Below are 22,335 nucleotides of genomic sequence, written 5' to 3' on the forward strand. Positions count from 1 at the left end.
GTGCGACTGCGAGAGAACCCCGGCAACTCTTATAGAAATGCCGTCAGTTAGCTAGGAGGGTGGACAACGTTCGAGGCTCCAAGACTGTTGCACAGGTGGGCTGAGGCTCAACCACATGTGCTCTAGAGGAGAGTCGAGAGGGGGGCGTTGAAATGTTGGACAATCACGTCGACCGCTCAACCTTGAAGTTGAAGTGGTGGACTTCCCAGTGCTCCCCGTTGGGCAAAAACGACCTTACGGCGCTGATGCAGGTTCCATTTTTCCTAGTCAGTATAATCGGTGTAACTCCCCTTCTCTTCAATGTGTATACAGAGGGGGCGTGTCTCAAAGAGGAAGGATATCGGGTACGGCTTCGTTGGTCATGGAACCACATCGTCTACAGACCATGACTAAGGCCAACGATCTGGAGAGCAGTCTACCTATCTTGCAAGAAGCCTGCGTCGTGCATAGCTCATAAAGGTACCTTGCATACAGCAACCTTGTCGCAATGTAGTCAGCTTACGTAGAGCCCGCTCGCATAGTAAATGATCAGGGGCACGGACTCTTGCCGTCGCGGTAGTCGAATTTCATCCTAGTACCTTGCATGGCGCTATGCTATCGTGGTTTTTCATCAAACGGTAATATATCGGACTCCAGCCTTGCATCCCGCTTGACTGTTGCCTATCCAATAAGTTGCAGCTTTTGCAGATTACCCGTCTTGGCCCCCAACTTGGCGAGCGACCAACAGCACGCCCGGCTGAAGAGCGACAGGGACCCAGATGTTACCCAAACTTGCAGATACGAGCGGCGAAGACTAACGACTACAGCATGCCAAGGCTGGAATCTCGGAGGCACAGCCTCGTGGTCGGCCTTGCATACTGCAGCATCTCTTCTTCTCTGGTCTTTTTGCCTTTTAGGGGAAGTGATTGGTCCTGGGTTGATTATGGTAATGACCATGTATCACGAAATAGGATTCTCACGCCGCATTGCGACGCCATGTCTAGTATGCAGGTGCGGGTCCCAATTCGCCGTCCGGAAGAACCAACGCTCATCTCTGAGGCCGGAGGGAGGGATGGAGGGAGTCAATAACTGCCTTGTGAGAAGGATTTCACAAGCGACAGTAGTACCTTTCAGAAGCGGTTGTTTTCCGATACTCCATTCATATATAAGTAATTAATCTACAAGCCATGGCTCCCTTTTGGAACACGGCTCTTCGCTGCAACAGTGTCTTCTGGCGTGCCGCGTACACGTCAAGGAGCTTCTTCTCAGGCTTGTTTGCCTGTGCCTTGTTTGCCTGTGCCTCTGCTCTCGGCTCTCAAGATGAGACTCTTCGGGGGCCTGGTTGTTGTGATCATGGGCCTGAGCCTTGGTTCTGCCCAGACCATGAACCATCTCTTCTACAATGAGGAAGACTACCCTCTCATTCCCGAGTATGGCCCTCAGCCCAACCCGCCATATATGATGGATAATCAGGAAAACTACTACAACGTTGCCCCCGATAAGGGTGAGCCACGTCCCGAATCGTACATTTATGCGTTGGGTCAGGTATAGCTAACAACACTACAGGAGAGCAAAATGGCCCCGTATGGCTCGAGTCTGGCAGCTTCGAATCGTACATGGAAAACGCTCGTTCTGCCCGGAAACAGACCTCCACAGCCATCCACAACGAGACCCTGATTGAATGGGGCCCCAACATTACCTACGCGGCCATGGAAACCCCGAGCCTCGCCATGGCCGAGACTGGCTACTGGCTTCCGCAGCTTGCGGGACTCGGAAAACAGCCCATTGCCGGTAGCGACTACAAGTTCTACCGCGACGTCACCGACTACGGAGCCAAGGGAGACGGCGATACCGACGACACAGAGGCCATCAACGCTGCAATCGAGGACGGCAACCGTTGTGGTCAGGAGTGTGGAAATACTTTTGCGCAGGGAGCCATAATCTACTTTCCTGTGAGCACACCCCCCTTCCTTTGGTGAACCTGTCGGTCCCGTCTCGCTGTACCTCATCTCGCTGCGTTGGGCACGCTGTCTAACCCCGTTCCCTTTGTCTCCAGCCCGGCACGTACAAGGTGTGCAGGCCCATAATCCAGCTGTATTACACCCAGTTCATTGGCGACGCTATCGACCTGCCCACTCTCAAGGGTTGTGACGAGTTCCAGGGAATCGCCATCATCGACACCGATCCCTATATCCCTAAGGGCAACGGGGCCAACTGGTACATCAACCAGAACCAGTTTTTCCGCCAGATTCGCAATTTCAAGTTCGACCTGAAGGAAATGCCCCTACGGACTGACGACAACGACCAGCCACTGGTGCCAACGGGCATTCACTGGCAGGTATCGCAGGCGTGCTCTCTCCAGAACCTGCTCTTTGAGATGCCTGATGCCACGGATGACAACAACGTGACTCACGTTGGCATTTTCATGGAGAATGGCAGTGGGGGTTTTGTTTCGGACTTGACTTTCAGGGGCGGCAGCATTGGCTGGCGAGCCGGTGAGTTGAACTTGTTCTTCGAGACAAGCGTTTAAATGATTATCTAGTCGTCTCTGCTGACACTTGAATCTCAGGCTCTCAACAGTACACCGTCATCAATCTCAAGTTCGAGAACTGCTTGACGGCTGTGCAGATGATCTGGGACTGGGGCTTCAACTGGCAGCGCGTTGAGATTGACGGCGGTGCTATCGGCTTTAACATCAGTGGCGTGGGAGGAATTGATGGACAGGGCGTTGGTTCCATCTCCCTCATCGGTACGTGGCCCTCATGACTGTTCGCGACAACGCAAGACGAAAAGCACTAACACCCTGTTTCCCCAAAGATTCAAAGATCACCAACTGTCCCATTGGTATTCTCACACATTCTGGTCCCAACGCGCCCAACATTGTTATTGATAATCTCGAGATGAGCAATGTGGCCGCTACCGTTCGTGATGTTAATGGCAACGTCATCCTCGGCTCTTCCAGCCGGGTGAAGCTCTGGGCCCTTGGTAAGCGGTATGACGGCTACAAAGGGACATCTACCGCAGGAGCTGTTGAGGCTCCAGAAAAGTCCAAACGCCTCCTTGACTCAGACGGCAAGCTGTTCTATAGATCTAGACCGCAGTATGAGAGCTTTGATGTTGGTCAGTTCCGCATCGCTACTGAGCATGGGTGCCGTAACGATGGAACTGGAGACAACACCAACGCTATTAACACCTTTCTCCGCGAAGCCCAGTCTGCCAGTCAGATTGCGTACTTCCCAGCGGGCATCTATCGCGTTGGAGGCACCGTCCTGATCCCAACTGGCTCCCGCGTTGTTGGTGCTAGCTGGTCCCAAATTCAAGGGGCTGGCGCCTACTTTAGCGACGTCTTCAACCCTCGTGTTGTTGTTCAGGTGGGCCGGAAAGGAGACGTTGGCACCATGGAAATCTCAGACATGATCTTCAACGTCCAGGGAGCAACAGCAGGCGCCATTGTACTCGAGTGGAACGTCCATGAAAGCAGCCAGGGCTCAGCTGCTATGTGGGATTCACACGTCCGGGTTGGTGGCGCGACTGGTTCAGACCTTGACATTGACACCTGTCCCAAGTTTGGTTTTAACGAGGCGTGCATCTGTGCCTCGATGCTCTTTCACATCACCCCTCAGGCCTCTGGGTACTTTGAGAACGTCTGGATCTGGCTTGCAGATCAGTAAGTCCCCCGCTACGAGTCGGAAGCTGGATCTTGAAGCTCACCAAGCACTCGCTCAATAGTGACAACGACATGGTCGTCAGTGACAGCCCGGACAAGGTCATCAACCAGATCAGCATTTATGCTGCCCGTGGAACTCTCATCGAGTCTGAGGGCCCTACCTGGCTCTATGGCACTGGGTCTGAACACGTCGTCCTATACCAGTACCAGCTCTATGGGGCAAAAGACGTAAGTCTTCGCATGAAGTCTTCATTTGAGGGCAAGACGTTTTGCTGATAAAGGCCACAGGTCTATCTCGGGCACATTCAAACGGAGACCCCTTACTACCAGCCGGTGCCCGTCGCTCCTCTTCCCTTTGAGGCTGGCAAGGCCTTCCCTGGAGACCCATCCTTCGAGCACTGTACGACAGAAGGCTGTAAAGAGGCATGGGGTCTGCGCATTATCAACTCGGAGGGCGTCACCCTTCATAGTGCTGGCATGTATAGCTTCTTCCAGGAGTACTATCAGGACTGTCTCGACACCTTCGACTGCCAGGAACGCATCTGCGAAGTCCGGGGCAGCAAGGACGTTGCCCTCTTCAATGTGTTTACTGTTGGCACGGTCGAAGTGGCAAATGGCATTGAGTACGTGCGCTACATTTCCGTCACTCACTCGAAAGAGGTATCTGCAAATACTGACTCAACGACATTAGCAATGGTGCTATTCTTCAAGCCGACGGCAATCAGAGGTAAGAATCAAGCTCTTGCCCCCCCTCTTTTTTCCAAACTGATACTAACACGGGCGGTCGTCAGGGGCTTCACCACCGAGATCAGTGTCTGGATCCCACTAGAAGGCGACGACGACCTCAACATCGTTTACGTGGGCCCTGAGGTCTACGAGCAACCCAAGGTGACTTGCTCGCCGCCCTGCCTGCTGGTTTTCCCCACGAGTTCGCTCAGCAGCAGCACAACAATTTCACCAGGCTTGTACACGACCTCCCTGGAGTACGGAGCGTTTGGGGAGACGACTGTTGGTGGCCAGGTCGTGACGACCTTTATCACAACAATCACGACCGTGACGCTTACTCTAGACCCCATCACAACGGACGGCATGCAATACTCCAACGTCAATATAACTGGCAGCCAAACTAGCAGCGCGATTACCGTCTCGCCTAGTGTCGACCTCTCCCCCGTCCCAATACCTCTTCCTGACGGCGAGGGGGGCACGACCACACGTACCGTTCGCGTCCCCCCCTGGCCGGACGTCACCCGTGGGCCCCCAGAGAACTGGGGCAACGGCCCTGGTCAGACAAGCGGCGACGTCTCTGGCGTCTTCCGAACGCCCTTTGTGACAGCGGTCACGGCGAGCGGCCCAACAGTAACCACAATCCGCTTCCCGTCCAACGTCAGCCCTATCTCCATCAAGTGTCCCCCCGAGTCCAGGATCACGTTCAACACGCCACGGACAACGCTGACGACGAATTGTTTGACGTCCACCGACATCGTCTTGTCCTTTGTTTGTCCGGCTTCGAGGGTCCTTACTTTCATTGGCGCTTCGACTGTGACCATCTCGGCCGATTGCACTCTTTCCACCGTGATCGAGAATGACCCGGCCGGTCCCACTGAATGGATTCCGGGCCCGAGCGAGACGGACGAGCCAGATGAGCCGACAATCACTGTGAGAGACTTCCGACGAACAATGGACGAAGAGAAGAGAAAATGCTAACGCCGTTGATGGCTTGCAGTCTGAGACAGGTCCCTTGCCAACATATACTACGATACCCATTGGTCAAATCGAGCTGGTCGAAGAAGAAGACGATGATGATGATGACGACGACTTAGTCGGTCTAATCACACCATGCAACCTGTGGTTCTTTAATGTGAGTTGTCACCATTGAAAGTTTCGTAGGTTCTCCTGCGGCTCGAGTCAATAATAGCTCACCACCCACAGATCTGCCTCGCTATACCTGGACTGCGAATCCGGGGCCTCCGTTGGATTCTCCCGCCAGGCATCTACGGACCGTAAGTCCTCTCTACCATCCTCAGTTTGAATTTCGTCAACTTTGAGAGAACTAAGAGCAGAGGCTAATGTTGAAATAGCGCCCGGATCACGGTACCTCCCATCAACCTTCCTACGCCCTGGACCATGCCGCTGCCGACGCCCCCCATCACTTGGCCGGTGATCACGCAAGTCAACCCGTGTCAAAGTCCCATTACACTGAACCATTTAAATACTAATCTGCTCTCAGGGTCGGTCGAGATGGGATAGTGACGTACCCGAGGGAAAACCCGACGTCTTGCGAAACGGTCACGGCGTCTTTTTGCTCGACGACGCTGCAAGAGAGCATCACTACCATGCCCGGGACGACCGTGACGTCTACAAGCACTGTGTCCGAGTGCGAAGAGTTCCAGGCCTGCGGTGCCACTGATCTCGGCGCGACGATCACGAAGAGACCTGACAGCTGCCCTCTGCCGACGCGACGTGCCAGGTCGGAGCGTTGGGTGGACACTCCAGAGGAGCCCGAGTCCGACCTTGAGTCCAAGGGTCGCATTGGTCCGGCCCGTCGCCAGACCGGAGTCCAGGCTGCCGAGCCCGGGTGTCCCCAGAACAAGGTCGTGTACCCGAAAAACCCCCGTGACACCAGCGCCGTGCGCCAAATGCTCGACCAGAACAATCTGCAGTACGCCGAGGTCCGGTCGCAGTCCGCGGGCTACACAGCTTTCATCCGGGTTACCCTGCTAGACGCGGCGACCGAGTCGGAATTAGAAAGACAGGTTCGTTCTCTTCCCTGAAGCCAGCACCGAGATTTAGTTTGGCGTGGCTTGACCCAGCCTGCTGCCGTTCCCTGGACTTGGCATCTGGTCCAAAGCAGGATACGGTCTGGACAAGGGGTGTGTAAATTGAAGCTGACGAGACGATCGCACTAGAACCTTGTCACTGCGATCTATGAGATCTTCGGAACAGATGAGGTTGAGGGTGCGTCTGTTTTTGAAGACCTTGAATCGCCAGACAGCCTGGTCCACCATACCCCCCTCGAGACAGATAACATGGAGCTGATCCAGATGAGTGATGATACGGTCCTGGACGACGCCACACCTTTCAACAGTTCGATACCCTGGGACAAGGACGGGAAGCCCCTGTTCAAACGGGCTCCGGACAGTCGGACACACGCGCGGATCTGGCACCTGTCTCAGGACTCCATGGGTCTGAACGCTCCCGACGGCCAGAGGAACGTGTGGCGACGCGGCAACAGCGACAGCATCGACACAGCCAGCTCGGAGCCAATCTTCCACTTTGACAAGGACGCCGACTCGGACCAGGTCGTGTACGTGGTCAGTGAAGAGGGCTACTGGAGGAACCATCCGGTATGTGAGATGTAATAGCATTTGATGAATGGTGCGGCTGGTCATGTACAATTCCTTGGACTTGAACATGTCAGAGTCAAGAGTCCAGAGGCTACTGGGGATTTAAAGGCCATAATTATCGTCTGCTAACATGGACATTCCTCCAGGAATTCACCACCACGGGGGCGGCTACCTTCAGCCGGCTGCGGGCATGGCCCGAGTTCGGTCCCGCCATGGAAACCACGCCGGACAACGACATTCGGTTCCAACACGGCTCTCGCGTCATGGCCATGATCGGAGGCGCCAAGCTCGGAATTTGCCCAAAATGCCAGGTCAGATACGTCGACGTGTACTCGTGGAAGAATGGTGACGCCGGGGAGCTCTTCGCCGACCGTGGCGAGCGGCTCCTGGCGCAGCTTGTTGCTGCGCTCGACGAGATCGTCTCCAACAACCTCCAGAGCCGTGCCGTGATCAATATTAGCTCCGAATCCCTAGGCACCGCTGGCTACACAGAAGCTTACTGTATGTTCCTCCCCGCCTTACTACCATGCCTGTGGGCGTTTATTCCGTCCGTTTTCTTCTAATGAATGAGCACCAGACGATATTCTCAACTTCCTCAACGACCAGGGGGCTGTGATTGTCGCGGGCGCGGGAAATAAGCTGCAGACCGAGGGTCAGAAGACGCCAGGGAGAAACCCCGCCATTTTTGGCAAACCGGGTCGTCGCAGGCACATCCCGAACCTGATCACCGTGGCGGCGAGCGACGTGAACGGATACCTGGCGGACATCAGCAAGTACGCGGACTGGATCACCACCTTTGCGCCCGGGCGAAGTGTCTGGGTCCCAGACGTAGTGAATCGCCGAGGTTACGTCAAGAAGTCGGGAACCTCGTTTGGTAAGCTTGCACTGTTTCCCCCAAACCCGTCGCCCTCTTGTGTCCCTTGAATGGGATCGCGGAGAGTTGCCGCGAAGAAAATGCAGCTAACGGGACACCCACCAACAGCCGCGCCGCAGGTAGCCGGCCTCGCTGCGTACTACCGATCAATGGACTCGCCCTGGAAGGCTCAGCTGGGCGAAGTCGGCGAGAACGGGAGGACGGCCTTGACGCCAGGTCGCGTCAAGAAGCTTATCAGCAAGTTCCACCGCCGCTTCAACGTCATACCCGAGAACAACGGCGACCTCGCAGCTGCAAACGACGCGACAAAGAAGAGGCCCGTCATCTGGAACGGTCAGTACAGCGGCGGCCCTTCGTGCCTCCGGGACTATGCCGTCAATGGACAGCGAACAACGTGGTCGCGAAACAACTGTCCCGACATTGACCTGGTCCTCGACAACCAGGCCGACGATGGCGAGCCGGTGGCCCCCTGCAGGACCTCTTCTCGGAGGCATCTGTCTGGCCTCGCCAAGAGACAAAACGGTGGTTCGTGCCCGCTGCTGCCCCCCGTCGACGGCCCCGGATCGGGCGGCGGAGGCGGAGGAGCCCACACAGTGTCCTTCACGTCGGGATCCACGCCGTCCCCGACCTGTACGGCGGCCTCGGGCTGTGGCGGTGTCATCTGCACGGGCTTCTTCTGCAACCCCCGGCCGACGGGCTCGCCGCCCGACAAGCACGACCCCAAGGACCCCAACGGCGGCAACAGCGTCCCGACCACGACTATCGAAGAGCCGAGCGGGCCGACTGACCCCCCGAACACGTGTGACGACAAGTGCAAGCTCGACCGTGGCAACCCTTGCGAGTGCGGCGAGAGCAGTTGCAGCGCCGACTCCCCGGCGTGCTGCCGCAACGCATCATGCCCCATGTGCAACTGCGGCGAATCGGGGTGCTCAGCGGGTTCTCCGGCCTGCTGCGCAAGCGGGACGTGCCAGTGGTCCTGGACAGGCGGGGGCGGCGGTGACGGCACGGGCGAACCACCAAGCGGCGGTGGCGGAGGAGGAGGCGGAGGAGGCGGAGGCGGAGGCGGCGGCGGAGGCAGTCCGCCCGAGTCCCACCGCAGGCGCCATCTCGTCTTTGCACTGCAGGAGCTGACCCTCCCAAACACCAACGGGCCCTGGGACTGGGACCGCTCCTGGCTCGTCTTCTCGAACGAGCCGGGGCGCCAGTTCAACTTGTGTAACGACCGGGCCGTGTATAACGAGGAGACCAGTACGCCGTCGGCCATGGTGGGCTACCCTCCCAGCATGTCCTTTGACGCGGTTGAGGACCTGCGGTGCTCCTATGAGGGGTCATCGGACTCAGTGGGCAAGCTCTCTTGCCCAGGCATCTCCAACATCCAGTGCGAGTCGCAGGACGTGTTTGTCCCGTGCGGCGTTCTCGGCAACCCAACAATCAAGGCCAGGGTGTACTGCTCGTGGGGGTAGAACTGTATCGACTTAGGCTGCCTCAAGGCGCCTAGGCGTCTAGGAAAGGGAGAGAAGATAGGATTAGCATTTAATAGGTGACCCTAATCAGGGCCGTCTATAGATACCAAGAATTTGATTTACCTGCCGATTTCCCACCCTGATTAGACACGCGCCACAGGAGCGCTAGTTTGAGCGGTCTCAATAGACCTGGCGACTTGATTTATAGTCACGAGGAAAAGTAAACATGAGATATAGGGAGCTTCTTGTACGATCAGGGTGAGCTTGCATCCGTAGGCGCCCATGATCAGAAACTCATGTCCTGCTTTGAGGGGTGTTGTGGTGTTATACCTGTGCACCGCGACTTCTTCAGAGTCACCTTACATCTCCCCAATCCACTTCCAGTACATAACTATTTAGTATTATATCCAAGGAGAAATACAAGGTGGGGCCTCGAACATATATCATCCAAATTTTATTTTCAAATATCCCATACTGAGACGAGCCTGAGTTCGAACGGCAGATATGCTAACCCAATTTGGATGCATTTGCTCGCCATATTTGGTGACAACCGTCAGGGTAACAATAGACTTGCTAATGCCTAAACGCCACCAAAGTTTCGCCCATGAGAAAAAACTCTCCCAAAGCCTCATACATCAAGGTTTCTGAGCGACTCTTTGGTATATAAACTTGTTGAAATCGACATTCGTCCGTCTTCGAAGCTCCATGAAACCCTTCATATATTATGATTGAAAGTTGAACTTGTGTGATGAAATCAAATTGAGCCGCCGATATCAAATCAGCATTTCACAAAACTTCCTTTTGGCTTTTACAGTCAACGACGCCATGATGCCGTGCAGTCTTTTCCAGCTCCAAAGAATGCGCCGCAACGGCCGTCCAACCCAGGACAGAATACCATGGGATTCTATCCCCCGACAAAGCCTCTTCGAATCAAACCGAAAAGCAGTCTCGCTTCTCATCCTCATTTCCGTCATCGCATCCATCGTCCTTTCGACCTTTTTTGGTTACTTTCGGCCACAAAACGGCATTGCGGTAGCCCTTGGCATCACCCTCAGCTTCGCTCACACCGCCTCCCTCATCCTCTACGTATTCCACCCCTGCATCGCCCTTCCGCCGCACCGCCCAGGCAAAACTATCTTTGTCTACTTCTTTATGTGGATCATTATGCAGGCCATCTGTTTTGTCTGCATTGACACATTGTGGCAACGCTCCTGGCCCGACATACTTAAGAGTATGTGTGTGACGTGGATGCTTCTGAGCCTGTCGACTATTGCGCTCTGGACCTATGCTATCATCGTTGTTACGGGTCGGAGGTATAACCGCCAGCGGAAGGCAAGAAGGAATGAGGTGCGGAGGGCGCCGGCACTGGTAAGGAGAGTCCGTGTGGATATGGGCAGAGAGAAGACGAACTATGGTGTTCATCCGCCACCTTATGTTGTTGTGAGGGAAGTGAGGAATGGGTCTAAGCAATATGTTAAGGTTGCGCCTAGTTGCTCCTGAAATGGTGGATAGCCGGAAGACAGACATGGATTGTGTAAACAGAATCAAAACCGCCGGTTGTCTTGAGGATTAACGACTGGTTTCTAAGAATTAATTGGGTTTGGAAGTGAACTGTTGAACGAGTAGTATTTCAACTGCCTAGACCATCGAAATTGTCTCATGGATGCTGAGTACAGCTTCGGTGAAATGTCCTACTCAATGATGGCTAGAATTTGGTCACCAATCCCCTTATATTTGAAAAGAAATCGACAGTTTTACACTCAATTCCTTCGCCTTGAAACAAGGGCATTGAGCAACGAATTAACGAGGCTTGTCTTGCACAATGCCCCTCTGACGAACCTCTATATTTTCTACGCCGGCCTTTTCAGCAAAATCCACATCATGGACGATTTTGACGTCTCCAAAAATCTCGTCAATTTCTTCGAGAGATTTTCCTATAAAGAGCGTTAGATCCGTTCGATGGCAGCTCAGAACTTGGACCTACCTCTGGTCTCCGGATAGAAGAAGGCGAATATTATCGCACAGAGGGCATTGGTCAGGATAAAAAGAATCTGATATATAGCGTCAGTATAATTGACTTCAAGGGTTATATCGGCTTAAATTACGTAGTATTTCCAGCCAACTGCGGCAAGTGCAATAGGAGAGCATTGCGTAATGATCAAGCTAATAGAATAGTGTATGACTTGGACGATAGCGTTTGCCTTGGCTCGCAGCTCGGTGGTAAAGACTTCTGGTCTAGACGGGCATTAGTGACGATCAAGCCCAAGGGTGGCCACACTTACGGAATAATCCATGTCATTGGGCCCAAAAGAGCAGAATAATTAGCAGAAACCGCGAAGATGCAGGCGATCAGACCGCGCTGGGCTGCCGCGTTCGTGGGAATTCCGGGCCGAGCAGGGTACACCGCAGCGATTATAGTTATGATCGTGTAGCAAACTGACAAAAGAGACGTGCTGAAGATGAGAATCTTCTTGCGGCCGATTCTATCAACAAAAAATAGGGATAAAAAGCACGCCACGGGAGCGACGGAGCCGTAAAGCCCGCTCACGAGGAGTTGCTGGTCCTGGCTGAATTGCAGGGTAGCATAAATGGCCGTCTGGTAATATTGAACAAACGAAATCCCAGATAGCATTGCAGCAGCCCAGACAAATGAACCGACAAACAGTCTTTTTCTGAAAACGGGAGTCTTCAAGAGGTCGCCCCAAGATAATCGACCTTGTGCTTGCAGCTCTTCGGCGATGTTGACCCGGATGATGGTAAACTCGTTGCGACACCAGTCGTCGTTAGATCCGTCGTAATGGTAGTTGCGGAACGCCTTCTCCGCTTCTTCATGTCGGCCCTTTAGACACAACCACCGAGGTGATTCGCTGAGAAATAGAACGCTTACACCTAAAAACAGAGCAGGGAGGCTTTGGATTGCAAACCCAAGTCTCCATTGATTAGGATTGTGCCATTTACCTTCACCCACCCCAGTCCAAAGAGCGACGAAAAAACCCCAGGCAACCACTACAGTTAGTTAGTATAATGGACCAAATTATACAGAGACGCAACTTGCTCATCTGGTTGACAGCCGTTATTCTGGCTCTTTCGTTGGTCTGATGAATATGAGCATATTGTTTTTCTCAGGATAGTCAAGAGAAAGAGCTTACTTTAGCAATCTCCGCTCCAAAAACTGGAGCGACGCCGGTGATTGTTCCGACGGCAAATCCAACTAAAAGACGGCCTATGATGACTGCCTTTGGTTTAGCAACTTCATCGACCTCCATCAAGAATGGGTTCTCCTACGCATGGCCACATGGGCAGCGCCTGCCATCAAGGCCCCACCAATTACGCCCCAAATGCATCCAAAAGCAATGGCTCTACGTCTTCCGAATTTATCGCTAGTTATACCCACCGAAGCACTGCCAAGCCATGCTAAATCGGTATGTCAGTCTACTTGAAATGGGCGAGGTTAGAAGCTGAACTTACCCCCTGCCTGATAAACAGATACAATGGCACCTCGTAGGGGAGCATCAGGATTACCAAAGTACGTCAAGAAAGATTTGAGTGCCAAGCTAGGTGTGATAATTCCGGAGTCGCTGGTAACTCTGTGTGAAAACGAAGTCGGAGGAAATGGGATGGCAACCAGCAAACTCACTATCCGTACAAAAAGCCTCCTATCCCGAGAAGGATCGACGTAAGAAAGGGCTTGCTGAACCAGGTTGAAGCGTTGGGTTTCATGATTGGAGTATTGAAGCTCGGGTATGTCATAGGACTCAGCCGGGGTTGGGGAATTAACTTTACACCACCAATTCGGGGGTGTCACAGACTTATTAGCTCTTCACTGGTTACAATATTATCACCACAGACATGAATTGCCGCGATACTACTAGTTAAGAGCAGGGTACGGTTACCGGTGTCCAACCAAGGCATTTGTAATTTCAGTGTCAGCGGACTTGTGCGTGGGGAACCCTAGACTTGCGGACGATGCATCTTTCCCCGCGTTATCCATGTGCAGCTCAGATTGCGGGGTCCAGAGCCTCTCATATCATGGTATGAGACAATATGTTTCACACTATTATTCGGGAAGGATTGTGAAGCCCCTGCTACGTCTTCTAGACTCAACAAATCCGGGCGGGGGTGGCTGACTGAACTGTTCCCGCCAAGACCGGCAATTGACAAAGCGTTGAATTCGTGCCGCTAGCCGCGCAATAGACACTCAAGAACCTCGGGCCTTCGGCATATTGATAGTCTTCTTATCATATTGTGCAACCATTCTCATGTCGGTTGAACTGATTGGGATTGCCGGCGAACAAGACTGAAGTCTGCACATCTAGAGTCTCTTCTTTCACCCCATGCAGAGTCACTTTCCCCTTGGCTCTCTCACATTGGCCTAAACATGATTCTCAACATTCTCATATATCTAGCTGTCCTTGGTAGTATTTCATACGTTGCCTTGGTATTTCCCAGGGTAATACTGGTCCCGTCAATCAAACCATTATACAAGCTGCTAATGAACTCATTATTACATAGCTCCGGCAAGAATGGAAGCTCTACTCCCATCGTTCACAGCTTCCACCTGGCCCCAAGGTTATCAAAACCGGCATCCGAAAGCCATGGATTTGGTTTCAGGAGTTGAGCAAGGAGTATGGCGACGTTGTTTATCTTCAAATGGGGCCGACCCCAACCATCGTACTAGGGTCCGCCCAGGCAGCATGGGATCTCCTCGAGAAGAAAGGCGCCATTTTCTCGTCCCGCCCGCGCTTCATCATGGGCGGCGAGCTGCTGTCCGGCGGTATGAGAGGCCTGATGGCTCCGTATTCATCCTACTGGAGGCGTTGGCGTAAGCTCCTTCACAGTGGTTTCATGCAACGGCAGAGCGAGAAGTATCGACCAATCCAGAGCCTTGAGTCAAAGGTTCTAATGCATGAGATTCTTACAACCCCTGGAGATTTCAGGAGACACCTTGAAAGGTATGCGGCTTCGGTTATTGTGACGGTCACGTATGGTAGAAGAGTCGAGGACGTAACCACGGATATTGTTGTTCAACGCAACGCTGAGTCTATGATGCGTTTGACTTCAGTCAAGTATGTCTCACTTAGCAACAAAGCTCCAAGCCCTTTGTGACGTATCTAATTTGCTTTAATACGTAGTATTCCTGGGAAATTCGCGGTTGAGCGGTATCCCGCGCTCAAGTATGTTCCGGGCTTCTTGGCCCCGTGGAAGGCAGACGTCTTGAAACAGAGGCACAAAGACATCCAACTCTATACCGAGCTCATGGACGAAGTCCGTGAAAAGGTTGCAAGAGGCGTGGCGCCGGATTGCTTTGCAAGGCATCTCCTGCAGGAGCAAGCAGGCCTCGGCATGACGGATCTCGAGATTGCTTATACAGCAGGGTCGCCTTTCGGGGCCGGGGTCGAGACAGTAAGAAATGAAACTTCCAGAAAGAAAAAAAGAAAAAACACTAACGCCTCATCGCAAAGTCGGCCGGGTCTTTGGCGAGTTTCCTCCTGGCATGCGCGAAGTACGGGCCCCAGTTCATCCCAAGGGCTCAAGATGAACTCAACAGAGTGGTTGGAAGTGACCGGCTACCCACCTTTGAAGACCTGGACAGGCTCGAGTACATCCGCGCCATAGCGTCCGAGACGTTGCGCTGGCGGCCTGTTGCCGTGCTTGGGGGGACCCCTCATGCCAGCACCGCAGATCATGTGTATAAGGGCATGTTCATCCCCAAGGGAAGCACCGTCATTGCGCCCCTGTGGAGTAGTGAGTACACCTCAACTTGTTGCAACCGGCATCGGCCCGCTGACTGCAGTCGTAGTTCACCTCAACGAGGCAGACTACCCAGAGCCTCATGATTTTAGGCCCGAGCGGTTCATGCAGTCTCGCGAGTACCCCGGCACATTCGGCCACAGCGCGTTTGGTTGGGGCCGGCGCATTTGCCCCGGCATGCACCTCGGATCCGCATCGGTGGCGATCAACATCGCGCGCATACTGTGGGCTTTTGAAGTGAACCCTGCCAAGGATGAGAAAGGTAGAGATGTCGATGTTGACATGTGGGTATACACCTCCTTCGTTTGGTGGCTTGGGGTTGCCTGACGTTCACACAGATTTGCCTATTCGGATGGCTTCAACTCAAGTCCATTGGCGTTCCCTTGTTCAATCACGCCTCGGTCTTCGTACCATGCCAAAATCATCGAGCAGGAACATGAGAGTGCTCTGACGGAGCTCCAAACTTACACCGCGATCACAAGCAAGGTGACATAGCTCATAGGAGAACATGCAACAAGAGGTAGGTCGGAAGTTGTACAGTGATGTGTAGCCAACGGTGTGCTATAGCCATGCGGGATAGACAATTATCAATAAAGTAGATCAAGAACGAGGTGGACTTCGGATTCTTCCCAAGTGCGGGTTGGTATTAAGCGACCCTTGTACAGATATTGTACCAATCATACTATGCTTGCAAACTTCAAATTGAGTATTATTGGGTTTGTCTATTATAAGGCCACTGTATAATCTTCGAACAAAAAGGGTATCTTCCAATACCTCAAATCGTCAAACTCGGCCTCGGAGATATACTCTCGAGTATTAATCGTCAAAGCCCAGTCAAAATCGGGCCTGCTAGACGCAAAGGTCCGCGCTCCGACAAGTGTCCCGTCACGCTCCGAATACGGCGCCCGGCCGCCGGTGCCGCTGACGGCGTGGGTGCCGATGAACCTCGCAATCGTGCTTGCGCTCGCGGCGAAGGAAAACGCCCCCATGCACTCCTCCTTGATGGCTCCGTCGCCGCCGAACGGACCGGGGACTCGTCGGTAAGTTCGGGGTTCCCTGGGGTCGTAGCCAGTGTACTGGCTCTCCGCAACGATGCGGTCGTTGGCGTGCTTCTCCGCGGCCGTCTCGTACAGCTGCACATTAAGGTCTCCGAAAACGTTTTCCTTGAGGAAGTCGAGGTAGGGCGTTGCGGTGACGTTGCTCACGATGTAGCTCAGGAGCATGGTGCCGTAGTTGGAGTAAGCGTAGTCGGAACCGGGGGCGAAGTCCAGCGGCCGGGCGACCTGGTATTCGATGACGTCGGGCAGGGTCGCAGGACGGCTGCCGTTGAAGAGGCTCATGGAGATCTCGCGGAACAAGAAGCCAGGGTCGCCCGACCTATCGCGGCTGTACCCGGAAGTGTGGTCGAGGAGGTGGTTGACCGTGATGTCGTTGGCGCGTTCATCGGAAGGCTGGTAGCCGAGCAGGGGGTAAACAGGTGTCGAGTAGTTGAGCTTTCCGGCCTCAATGAGGTTGGTGATGGCGGCGTAGACGAAAATCTTGCTCACGCTGGCGAGGAGGAAGATGTCGTCGGGCTGAACGACGGCACGGTTGCTTTCCGCCCAGGTGAAACTCCGCTCTGCAAGGGTCGATCCGTTCAATGCGACCGCGATCTGGGCTTGCCGCACGCCGTTCTTCTGCATCCAGGTCTTCATGGTCGAATCGAAGGCAGCCGTGGCGGCGTCGTTGTCTTTGAATCCCGTAAAAGAGCCGGTGGCCGCCCACTTACGGGCCTCGGGGATGTCGCTCTCGGCGAAAATGACGGCGAAGCGGATGTCGTTGCCGGAGACGCCACCGTGAAGGTCAATGGGAACGAGACCCTGCTGCTTCTGAGCCTCGATCTCGGCGGACAGCTCCGCTGCGCTGAGGCTGTCTTTGGCCACCCACTTGCCAACCGACGTGTCGACGAACTGAGGGGTGATGACGTGGTCGTCGGAAACAAAGAGGCGAGAAGGCCGCCAGAAGGGCTTCGCAATCTCGGACTCGTAGGTCTCGGAGTACTCGATGGAGTAGTTGGTCGTGTAGAAGATGGTGGACAGCTGGTTGCCAACATTCTCGTGGCCGAGGATGCAGTAGCGGCGGTCCGAGGGGGTGCCATACATGCGGAAGTCCTTGACAAACATGTCGATACCTGCAGTGGCATTTTCGTAGCCCCACGGGCTGGTCAGGTCGCAGACCTGTGCCCAATTGGCGACGCTGGCCTTCTCCATGACTCCGGCGAAGACGGCACTGCCGGCCGGTCCCGTGGCGGAGATGTGTGTCGAGACATAGCCCTTGGACTTCCATGACTCGAACCAGTCATTGTAAGTAGCTTCGTCTGCGTCGTAGATTACTTCAAAGGGGCTTCCCTCCCGTCGTACCCAGACAGCGGCATAGTTGGCGTTCGGGGCCGTGCCGTAGGCGCTAAGTGAGATCATGCGGTAGCCATCGGCCGTCAGAGACTTTGCTTTCTCGCCGTGCGCGGAGCCGTCTAGGTTAAAGTACGTCTGAACATCGGCGGAGCTGGAGTTCGTAAAAGCTCGTTCGGCGGGAGCTGCAAGCGCAACAGAGCATACAGAGAGACCAGAGGCCAAGAGGCCCAGGAACGAGTGAAGGTACATGTTTCAACGAATGACAGCTGCCCAAAGGCAAGAAAACAACCGCGATGTTTTGTTCCTCGGTGCAAACGCTGCTGACAGCCGAGTTAAATTCAACGGCGTCTCACATGGTTTTATTCAGAATCCGGGGAATCCACATGCTCCCTATAATTAGAGTGTCAATTTAGGTGCTAGTGATCATCTTGCGATACGAGATGAATTCTGTTATGCCCCCACAAGGCGGCGCTCGGCAGACCACGGACGGAACCCTGACCCCGGTCCGGCTGTCTTAGTAGACCGGGCTCAACCGCTTTTTTGGGAAGGCCGTCGCCTTCTAGAATGGTTCTTTACGTCATGCGCCGGAGTCGCCATCCGCCCCGTATTCTCTCTCGTGTACGGCAATACGGGATGCCCGGTCCCTTGCCGACCTCGCGTACCTATTTCTGTATGTGTGATTGTGCGCAGGTCATTTTCATGTTGACAAGATTCGCTATGGAGGCGCCGATGCGCATGGTGCGAGCGCTACGAGACTGCATGGATCCTGGCAGAGACAGCCCCATAAATCACGTTAAACTCGACGTCGCTGTTTCAGTATCGCGTGCTGATTGCGTTCATTTAATGGGTGATATAGAGGCACATATAAACACGCTCCAGATAAAATACGGCCTCTCCCAGCTTTAGATTCGTCATTTAGTGGTGATCTCCATCTATCTTGGTGATAACGTACCTCGCCGTTTCAAACAACCCAACTGGGAAACACAATCAATCAAGCCAAACACAGTTTATAGAGGGAGTTTCTTTTCAGATGGAAGACCAAAAAAACGCCTTCTTAATTATAGTTGAGCTAGAAACCGAGCTCAAAAGACAAAACACAAGGTCCATCCAGGATTCGAACCTGGGCTTACGGAATGTTCCAAGCTCGTGGAGAGTCAGAATCCGACGTCCTAACCAACTAGACTAATAGACCAATTGAAACCAAGCTGCGGTGCTTGCTCGCTGTGGGTGCATCGGCGGATAATGCCGAATATCGAGCAACGCTTTTCGTGCGGCAACAGTCCGAAGCCCTCGTTGTGGGTGGGGATGATGAGGGCGGGAAATCGTACCGGCTGATCGGGTGGGACACTGACAAAGCTGGATGGAGCCGGGTGGGTGGGATACCCTGGTACCGGCACTACACACCGAGACGATGGAGCATAAAGTGCAAGTTTCGCAGAAGGTGCTTGATGTTACCAGCGTTTTCAAAGAGAACAACTCATCCACGGAGTTGGGGCCAGGCAGTTGTTGCATGTCTGCTGTTGGGGATCTCACGGTTTTGCCACTACTCGCATGCGATCTTGCACTTGGAACCCTTTAACATAGACTTTGTGTTGTCTTTTGCTGGCAACTTTGAGCATCTTGGTCTATAAAAATACAATCTGATGCTCTCTAACTATATACTGCTTCAAGAATAGTGATAAATAAGCTGGCCCCAACAGGCCCGCGACATGCCAAGTCTCGCCGAGACTTGCAGCCTCGTCGCCCAATGATTCCAACCACACTCCAGCTCACTCGCAAGGAGAACCCGCGGCACTCCGGGCCCGGGGGCACACCGGTGCTCGCCGACTAGCACCCGCTGGTCTTGACATTGGTGGCCACGCAGACCTTGCCGTCGGGCCCCGTGCCGACGGCCTTGGGCTCGGCGCCGCTGCTGTTGCCCTCAAAGTTCTCGCAGACGGCGGCGCCGCCCAGCACGCACGAGTCCTTGATCTCAGTCACGTCGCCCAGGTTCCCGTTGACGCCCGCGACCATCTTGCCGCCGTCGAGGCGGATGTTCTCAAACGTCGAGTGGCGCGCGGTCTGCGCCTTGCAGTTGCCGCAGCTGCGGTACATCTTGCTGCAGTTCTTGCAGAAGTAGTTCTTGACCGAGACGGTGCCGCCGCCGTTGTGCTGCAGCACCTTGTCGGCCGCGTCCTGCGCGCCGCCGCCGTTCACGAACGACGTGCCGGACTGCTGCTTGAACGTGATTGCGTCCTCGCACACCTTTTGGAACCAGCTGTTCGAGGGGAGTTGTCAGCGCCACGCCGGGGAATGAAGAGGAGGGCATCTCGAGTGAAGGGTGTGAAAGGCGACGTCAATGACTGTAGGGTGGGGGGAAAGACTTACACGTTGTTGATTGTGCAGCTGCCTAGGCAGTGGATGCCCTCGCCGTTGTTGGGCCCGATGACGACGTTGCTGATCGTGGCCCCTTCCTCGAGGATGAACACGGCGTCCTTGTTCCCGCCCTCGGTCTGCCCTTTGCAGGTGCTGGGGCTCCGGTCCCAGAGCTGCATCCCGCCGTCGAACGACTGGCCCGCGGCAATGGTCTTCACGGCGGCGAGGTTCTGCGAGCCCTTGGGCGTGGGGAAGGTGGTCTGAAGTTCCGTGCCGCCGCCGCTGCTGCCGCCGCCGGAGGTCGTGCCGTTGTTCGCGGAGCCGTCGCCGGCGCCGGACCCGGTGCTGGGAGCGGAGGTGCCCGAGGGCTTGTGGCTCGAGCCGGTGCCAGAACCGCCGTGCTTGCCGGTCTTGGAGCCCTTCTGCGACCCCGACTTGGAGGCTGGCGAGGCGAGGACGGAGAAGGAGAGGGCCAAGACAAGTAGGGTGTTTCGGATCTGCATGTTTGCGTTTGCGGTGGAGGCCTTGATGGATACGGTCGCGGGGATTCGAGCTTGAGTAGCGTCTTGGCTTCGAGGATGAAAAGGCTTGGCTCGATGGCTAGCTTAATATGCACAGGTAATGTAGATTCGAACGAGAGGGTTGATAGGCCGGCTGTCAGAAGAGACGATCCAGTCGTTAATGAAAGAAAGGTTTGAGAAGGTAGAGAAAGTCTTGAAGGCTCTTAGAAGAACTGATGATGATGATGAGATCCAAATGCTGTTGATGCCGAGAACTCTATCGTCCTTTATATCCCTTTTCAACCTCTACTACGATCTCGCCAGCCCCTATATTCCCATCGAATCTTGGAAAGCTAATCACATCCTGCCCTCGAAACCAAGAGTCAACAACCACCTCCCGGCCCGAGCTCTCAAGCAATGTGCGCGTGCTCTCGCCCATCAACCACCATGAAGACGCATTTCTCCAAGGCAAACAACAGAGAGAGGCAGAGAAGGCCTCACGGTTGAATCTATCCAAGAACGCTGGCGTGCTTCATCTAAACACGTCCCCTCCATCGTCTGAAACCTGCACAGCCAAGCTTTTTTCTGACAACTCGCTAGTCTCCCCATCCGGTCCGTCCGCATTCTTGGTCTGATATTCCACAGGAGGGAGCGAACCACCAGCCAAAGGCAAAAAAACTCTAAAATATTTACCACCAACCGTTCTGCCCACCGTGCCTGGAAGTCGACAGGGTCAGCGCTGCCCGCCACCTTCTGATGCCAATCTATCCCACGCCCCCCCATCTGATGTCTCAATGCACCACACGATCCCCACGGACCTCGCGGGTGCCCGAAAAAGCATTGGCCAGGGCCCACCCTCGCGCGGGTGAGTCTCTGGCAGAGGGCACCAATGTATATGCGCCCACCGGCTGGCTGGATGAGTCAGTGGAAACCCCATCTATCTCAAGGGCGAGCCAACTCTGACACAGGCTGTCATTTCCTTCAAACTCCCTCCATGTGGCTTCGTGCCTGGTACATCCCAACGACCCGGGAGAGTTATCCGAACTGCCCAACCCCCCCCCTTCGTAGCATGTTTAGCGGGACCAGAGCTTGACCAGCTCTCACGAACCATGCGCGTACAGTGCCGGCCGAGGTTATCTTTGCTTACAGCAAGCCTTCGGACCGAGTATTCAAGACGCGCATGAAATGTCTTGACCAGAGGTTACATGTACGCGCCCATCGAAAGAAGCACGGGAAATGACCAGTCGTTATGCGAACACTCCGGAACATCCAGCCCCAGCCAATTGGAGAATTTTGAAACTTCATTGTAAATATCTACTTGAATCACTCCGGCCGGTGCCATATTATTCCGTTTTTCCTGGCTCGCCGCCTCTCCCCAACCGTCCCCGCGCAGGGTATTTCGACGTCGTCATGAAACGTCCGACGGTCACCTTTGGTAGTACTGCCCTGGTTGTTGCTGCTTCCGCTGTTGCTGCTCGCTCTTCATTTGCCTCTCAAACCTCTTCCCGTCCGTCCTCGCATCCTTCTCTCCAACGCCAACCTTCTTCAACTCCTCCTTAACCATCCCCACGGCTTCGGCCACGACATCGTCGCCCCTCCGCCAGGTATACAAGGCCACACCTTGTGACTCCAAAATATCCTGGGCCCTCTGGAGCCGGCGCATCCATAGCTCGTGCTTTCTATTCGGCACCGCTGTGGGCCCCAGGTTCGGGCTATTCGTCGTCGGAGAGGTCGATCCCGATGCCAGGCTACCGGACTTGGCCTTCACAAGCCGGGGCAGCTGAGCAGACGGTTGCGACCCGGCGGAGGGTGGTAGCGCTTCAAAGTTGATATCATCGTTGCTGGACAACCTGCGCCCATTGTTGAGGTTCCGCGGACTGAGACTGCGGGAGGTGGATGGGGTATCCCGACGCCGCGGTGGCGGGGGCGGTGGTGGGGCCTTGCTCGTCTTACTCGTGTCGATCGGTCCCGTGGATGCCGGTATTTTGAAAGCCTTAGGTAAGCTATTGCTG

At 54.6% G+C, this 22,335-nt stretch overlaps 4 protein-coding genes across 4 annotated transcripts; 2 read left to right on the plus strand and 2 right to left on the minus strand.

Moving 5' to 3' along the window:
• Nucleotides 1-1,299: 1,299 nt before the first annotated feature.
• EsH8_IV_001117 (uncharacterized protein) lies at nucleotides 1,300-9,327 on the plus strand (the record flags this gene model as incomplete). The annotated part of the gene is made up of 17 exons (XM_083266007.1): nucleotides 1,300-1,483; nucleotides 1,546-1,931; nucleotides 2,036-2,474; nucleotides 2,549-2,728; nucleotides 2,797-3,646; nucleotides 3,709-3,874; nucleotides 3,935-4,269; nucleotides 4,338-4,373; nucleotides 4,438-5,302; nucleotides 5,370-5,504; nucleotides 5,576-5,646; nucleotides 5,725-5,823; nucleotides 5,874-6,399; nucleotides 6,553-6,990; nucleotides 7,137-7,491; nucleotides 7,568-7,864; nucleotides 7,973-9,327. The coding sequence occupies 17 exons, from the start codon at nucleotides 1,300-1,302 to the stop codon at nucleotides 9,325-9,327; spliced, it is 6,717 nt and encodes a 2,238-aa protein (XP_083124902.1).
• A 4,029-nt stretch (nucleotides 9,328-13,356) lies between these two features.
• Nucleotides 13,357-15,405, plus strand: EsH8_IV_001118 (cytochrome P450; the record flags this gene model as incomplete). Its single annotated transcript, XM_083266008.1, has 5 exons — nucleotides 13,357-13,359; nucleotides 13,840-14,393; nucleotides 14,460-14,730; nucleotides 14,790-15,072; nucleotides 15,128-15,405. 5 exons carry the CDS (start codon nucleotides 13,357-13,359, stop codon nucleotides 15,403-15,405), a joined length of 1,389 nt encoding a protein of 462 aa, XP_083124903.1.
• Nucleotides 15,406-15,803: 398 nt separating this feature from the next.
• Nucleotides 15,804-17,717, minus strand: EsH8_IV_001119 (uncharacterized protein; the record flags this gene model as incomplete). The annotated part of the gene is made up of 1 exon (XM_083266009.1): nucleotides 15,804-17,717. One exon carries the CDS (start codon nucleotides 17,715-17,717, stop codon nucleotides 15,804-15,806), a length of 1,914 nt encoding a protein of 637 aa, XP_083124904.1.
• Nucleotides 17,718-19,295: 1,578 nt separating this feature from the next.
• EsH8_IV_001120 (pectate lyase) lies at nucleotides 19,296-20,326 on the minus strand (the record flags this gene model as incomplete). Its single annotated transcript, XM_083266010.1, has 2 exons — nucleotides 19,296-19,725; nucleotides 19,836-20,326. The coding sequence occupies 2 exons, from the start codon at nucleotides 20,324-20,326 to the stop codon at nucleotides 19,296-19,298; spliced, it is 921 nt and encodes a 306-aa protein (XP_083124905.1).
• Between the last annotated feature and the right edge of the window lie 2,009 nt (nucleotides 20,327-22,335).

This window comes from Colletotrichum jinshuiense, chromosome 4, assembly GCF_051148585.1.
Source record: "Colletotrichum jinshuiense chromosome 4, complete sequence".
Taxonomy (NCBI): Eukaryota; Fungi; Ascomycota; class Sordariomycetes; order Glomerellales; family Glomerellaceae; genus Colletotrichum; species Colletotrichum jinshuiense.